Source organism: Priapulus caudatus, unplaced genomic scaffold (assembly GCF_000485595.1).
Source record: "Priapulus caudatus unplaced genomic scaffold, Priapulus_caudatus-5.0.1 Scaffold174, whole genome shotgun sequence".
Lineage (NCBI taxonomy): Eukaryota > Metazoa > Priapulida > Priapulimorpha > Priapulimorphida > Priapulidae > Priapulus > Priapulus caudatus.
This window is the reverse complement of record NW_014577235.1, coordinates 36,180-42,273: the sequence shown is the minus strand read 5'-3', so window position 1 is coordinate 42,273 and position 6,094 is coordinate 36,180. Positions and strand designations below refer to the sequence as shown.

Genomic DNA, 6,094 nt, shown 5'->3' with positions numbered 1-6,094 from the left:
GCGACCTGAGGTGAAATTCTTGCAAATTTTCCAAAAATTTTTTTTTTTGCTTGGGGCCGGGGGGGGTTTGTTCGAACCCCCCCGAACCCCGCCTGGCTACGGGCCTGCATGATCATACCTTGAAGGTGACCTTTTGCATGTTCCTCAGCGCCACAATACAATCATATGCCACTCGTACACACTCCACTCACGTGTCCTTAATGATGCCCATGTCGATGACCTCAAAGTTTCCCTGCTCTAACAGGCTCTCAATCATGCAGCGGTTGCTGTCCCTGATCTGTCCACGCTTCAGCTGTACTCCGGGATCCACAAGCTAAAAGCAGGAGCACACACATGAAACCTGCACTACACGCCGTATATATATAACCCTACCACGCTACTCAGCCAGTAGTTAAAAATATTACTGAGGAATAGAAAATATGTATATGTCGATACATGAGCTGTAAAACAGTGCATCTAACTTTACGCATTTGTTGGTCGACAAGTACAAACTTTCATTACTACTCGTTTGTTATACGGTTAGCACAGCAAAAAGATACATAACAAAGCTATGGTCATTACAGAGTAACAAGGATTGCAGGCGACACTCATACCTCGTTTCCAGTAGACACAATGGCCACTACTGGTTTCTTGTAGACCTTCACTTTGGTGACCCCGATCGTAGCAAGAAGGCCGACCTCGGACGGCCCGATCCAACTCTGTGCACTGAGAACCTTGTTGTTAGCTTTGATGTCGCAGCCAACAGGTCTGATGTCCTGCCCAATGGTCGGCGGGTGCAGAATTTTCACCTCTAGCTCGGTACGTCCCTGTCAAAATACCAGCAGCACATCTCTAACAGTTCTGTGACTGCAGTAAAACAGAAAGAGAATCAACATTGCAGTTTGGGCTTGACACGGGTACGATGGGAGAAAAGAGATGGATTGAAAATGCCAGTAGGGTACCGTATGAGTAAAGAGGTCAGGCAATGAATACAGGGGTGGGGTGGGGGATACAGGGGTGGGGTGGAGATACAGCGGTGGGGTTAGAGACACATGGGTGGGGTGGGAGGTACATGGGTGTGGCAGAGGATAAAGGGCTGGAGTATGGGATAGAGAGGTGTGGTTGGGGGGAATACACGGGGGGGGGGTGCGGGAATACAGCAATGGGATAAGGAGTACAGGAGTGGACTTGAAAGTACTAGGATGGTGGGTCACAAGGCTGGTATGGGGGAAAAAGAAGTGGGGTGGGAGATGCAGGGATTGAGTGAGACACAGAAGTGGCATGGTGGATATGAGGGGTGAGACCCAGAAATGGGGGTGAGGGATACGAGTCATGAGACAAAAAAGTGGGATGGGAGGGAGACAGGAAGAGGGAGTTGGATGAGGAACACTGGAATGGAGCTGATACATAGGAGTGTATAGTGGCAGACTGAGAGGCAGGCTGAGACGCAAGGGACGGCTGCAGGGTTCAGCAGTGGGCCGGGCCCCTGCCTGCTAGACTGCGAGCTAAGATTACCTCATCGGCAGACTTGACGAGCTCGGTCTGTTCAACCTCGATGACGGCGTCGGCTCCCTTGGGAACGGGAGCTCCAGTGCTGATGCGGATGCAGTGCCCCGGAATCACCTCGCCAAAGTCCGGCTGCAATTGGCGAACGCGGAGACTCGCAAACCACGTTACCGAGTTATTATCCGTCATCAAAGCTAATATAACACAATGTCAAACGTGGTGCCGACTTGACAAACATCTTGTATGAATATTTTCGAAGAGGCTTTTCGAAGAATAAACAATACCAATGTAGACAATATTACGGTGATTTTGTGAGAATCCATATTAGTCTCAGATATAAATGGATTGAATGGTCTGTGGTTTTAATTCCCAAGAATTAAAGGCATTTCTCTATAACAAGCGCCGCAGAGCGACAGCGCTCAACTGACGTGTACTGTAGCCAGGTATTCTTCTGATAAACTCACTGGCAACCGAATCGAGTGTACCCTCCTGCCACCGCATTCGCGCTCAGAGCATATATCTAGGATACTACTAATACAGATCTAAAATCTATGATAGGCTTTGCTATATCTACTGGTAGTACAGTAATAAAGATACAGCTGTGTAACTTTAATGACTTCACTATATTAACGTGTTATCATGGATACGCCTCGAGCGCGAGCATAGTGGTGGTGGTGGGGGAGGGTGGTGGAGGGGGTGGAGGGGAGGGGGAAGGTGGGGGGAGGGGCGGGGGGAGGGAGCTCTAATAGTAAAAGCAGTTCAGTCCTTTGTTACAGTCAACAAATCCATGTTTAACCCTCCTCTTGAGGGTCAAAAGGTTATCAGACACTTACTCGTCGCACGTCAGCGGAAAGTAGATTTCATGTTCCTTTCAATAAAGTGATAAAAACGGTAGGTCAGCGCTGAAACAAAAAAGTTTTGCACTCGGTCCGTTAGACCATGTCTGATATCTGACCTTTACCCCACTGCCCTTTGACCTGTGACCTCCAATTTCTCGCTAGTAATGGGTTTCCTCCCCATCACACTATACATTGAATATTAAGAGCGTAGGTCAAGCCATTGAGATTTGTGCCGCAATTCCGTATTTCCTCCTATAACTTAAGTTAAGGGGGAAATATTCCCCCTCCATTGACACATCTTGACCTTGGACCTTTGACCCCAAAATTCAACATCCTGAGTCCTTTTTGCTACTCCCCCCCCCCAACGTCCCGAATATCAAGACCGTACGTCAAGCGGTTAAAATTTGTGCCCAACAGATACTGTTGACGGACGCACAGACGGACGCACGGACACACGGACAATCATGCGACTCTACAAGCTGCATCTGACTTCGTCAGCTGAGCTCATAATTCATGAGCAATTATTACGAAAAAATATGTACAGCGAGAGTTTCAACTACCTTACTTCCAGCAGTGGAATGACCAAGAACCTTCCTGTTACCAGCGCCATCTGCTGCCACGACTGCGTAGCCATCCTTCACTGAGGCAGGAAATGGAGGCAGGGCATCCTTCGCATAGACATCATCAGCCAGTACGTGTCCGAGAGCATCTGTTACACACGTGGAAGTTCTCATCAAACGCAGCTAGCCAGCACATGCTAAATACAATCTATCACGCAGGTAAAAAAAAAACATCAACAAGTCAGCCTCATTATTCGAACTCTGAACCTGCACTACATGTCGAGCCATATTTTAGATTTAATTCTCTACAATGTTGTGACTGAAACTGAAGACCCTCAGTGAGCGATTACTCTTTGACGTATAACCACCACTCGGACGTATCTGGGGTTGTGCCTTTGAATCACTATGAGCATAGTGCATACCTTTATAAGAGATCACATGAGTGTTAAGCATATCTGCCTCCTTCAGCACGATATCCACAGCCGCAGCAACACTGATCATTGGGAAGGGAGACTTGCGCAGTCTGTTTGCAACTTGTGTTTCGTCCACCAAACCTGCCAGAAAAACGCATATATGGCCTCCTGTCATACACACAAGCACAAACGCATATATGGCCTCCTGTCATACACACAAGCACAAACGCATGTGCGCACATGCACACGCACGCACGCACGCACGCGCACACACACACACACACATACACGCGCGCACGCGCATGCACGAACTCACATAAATACATGTGGTGATGACAAGGCAGATCACATCATTGGCAAAACCTGACATGAAGTAAATGCTTTGCGATAGAAACCATTTATGCTCAAGCATGAGATTACAGTTTAGTTTAGTTTAATGAGCCAGAATCCAATCAGCGGGTCAAAGTTGTTCCGGGTGTGAAAAAGTTACAACTCTGTTTTTATTTGGGGTTACTAGGAAACTTACTTATAGTCTTATACTCATTTGCACCCCCCCCCCCCCGCCCATAACGAGCTGAACTGTGATTTTCAGTCCCTTGCCTCCAGGAGCATAGGCCTATGGCAACTGCATTGCTTTGATTTCGTTAACAGGCTTTGTCGAGCAAGCTGATAGCTGTTACGTCTGTAAGGTTGTCAGCCTCATGCCGTCGAGATAAACCCATTTTTACAGCAAGCTTTTACTGGAGTAAATCGGGACTAAGTGCCTTGATCGCGACCACGACAGTGGTGACCGCAGGAGGGGGGGGGACTGCAACCCCAGACCTTTCAGCCTGTTAAGTCAAGTGCACTGTCCAATAGACCACCACTGCCCCCTCTACATCGGGTTGTTGCACGTAAACAGAAGAACGGCTAGCAATGATGGCTGTGGTGTCCGAGGGCGACGTACTCACTGTTCGACCTGTGGATGTGGGGCTTTGTGACAGACGGCGGTGCTTCGCGCAGCGGCGATGCCTTGTCTCTAACCTCCTTCATTGCCACCGCCACCTGCATCTCCCTGTGCGTCACCTCGACGGTGTCCATGCGGCCCTGCAGTAGATCGACGGCATGGGGCAGCGCGCCCGCGACGAAGCGCAGGCACTCCGTCGCGGCCTTGCTGCTGCCAGGAAGGTTCACGATTAGCGTGCCACCGCGGATGCCACACGACGGCCTGCAAGAGCATAGAGAGTGACACAAGGGCATGTCTTATGTTATGCAGCCACGCACGCACGTACGCACGCACGCACCCACGCACGCACACACACGCGCACGTGCACACACACACACACACACACGCACACACGCACATACACACCAGGGCCTGTACGCAAAATTGTTTTTCCCACGCGAGTTCCGGATACACCATAGATAATGTTTTGTACGATGTGTTTGTATATAAGCGTGTGAGTCGGTTTAAGTTAGTGTTAGGGTTCGTGTTAGAGTTGTCTTAGGGTTAGGGTTAGGGATAAGGTGACATTTGTTTCATTTTTCATTGTTGATTCGAGGAAGTCGAGTGAATGGAGTGCGCTGATTGGCTGTATTCCGAAACTCGTGTGGGAATAAAAAATGTGCGGCCTGTACCATGCTACACAGTCACACACGGGCCTGTGACATGCTAACCAGTCAAATAGTGCATAAATGGCATGCTACATAGTCACACATACACATAACAACAAACAACATACACAATCACAAATGGAGCTATAATTCACTGCAATCATTTGAAATTGGAGGCAAAATCGACAAAATCCATAGCAATTTGTCATACATTGGTAGCTCCATAGCCATTGAAACCCCGAATAATTGCACCAGTAACTAATTATGGGCAGGCAACGCTACGTGGCCTGCTTGCCTGTAGTTGCCCCATCCTCACCTATACTATAAGTAGGGCTCATAAGGTCTATGTCCCCCAGGGTACTGCCGGAACGTACCCTGGGGACATAGACCCTCTCAGCATAAGTAGGCATTGTCAAACAGGTTGCAGTTTGTGATCATAATCAGTAGGAACCAAACGTTATATCAAGCTACCAATTCAGCAGAAGTCAATTAAGAAATCCTACCAGTCGAGAAAGGTGCCTTTCATGTTCACTTCTGCCATATTTAAAAAAAAGGCTAACTTTCCCTCATTGAGTCACCGAACACTCTTAAATTCATTTATCTAATACATATTTGTGGAAGTTTCTCTGTTCATCTGTTCTCGATTCAAATCAATATGGGCCACTCTAGATATGTCAAAGGATGGCCATTAGATGTAACTTTAGATGCTGAATGTCATGGGCACATTGGATTTGACCTCTGAGGTCATCTGACATCGCAAAAGGAAAAAAATGATGAAAAAATGATGCCCCTGCAGCAGCGATCAATCAACGCACCCCTGTAGAAGCGGTAAATAAACCGGCCCATGCAGACGGGATTCACTTTGCACTGACTTGCATGACTGTGCAATGCGCGTAACATTGTGTTACAATACATGCATTATGCTACATGCACCATGTCATTGTTGTAACAACATTCACCTTGCACCAACTTGATACAGAGTTTGCAAGACTATAGCACTATAGACTATAGAGTTTGATAGATAGATAGATAGATAGATAGATAGATAGATAGATAGATAGATAGATAGATAGATAGATAGAGATAAATAGATAGATAGATAGAGATAAATAGATAGATAGATAGATAGATAGATAGAGATAAATAGATAGATAGATAGATAGATAGATAGATAGATAGCTAGATAGAGAGATTGACATACATA

General features: G+C 47.1%; 1 protein-coding gene across 1 annotated transcript in view; it reads right to left on the bottom strand.

The window, feature by feature from the left end:
* LOC106806694 (gephyrin-like) overlaps nucleotides 1-6,094 on the bottom strand; it is a 25,451-nt gene that overhangs the window by 5,581 nt on the left and 13,776 nt on the right. Inside the window, exons 6-11 of the mRNA XM_014808706.1 lie at nucleotides 4,248-4,504; nucleotides 3,307-3,438; nucleotides 2,885-3,033; nucleotides 1,495-1,617; nucleotides 594-806; nucleotides 192-313 (exon numbers count right to left, since the gene is read on the bottom strand). Coding sequence (XP_014664192.1) covers nucleotides 192-313; nucleotides 594-806; nucleotides 1,495-1,617; nucleotides 2,885-3,033; nucleotides 3,307-3,438; nucleotides 4,248-4,504 — 996 coding nt within the window. The remainder of the gene's footprint in view (nucleotides 1-191; nucleotides 314-593; nucleotides 807-1,494; nucleotides 1,618-2,884; nucleotides 3,034-3,306; nucleotides 3,439-4,247; nucleotides 4,505-6,094) is intronic.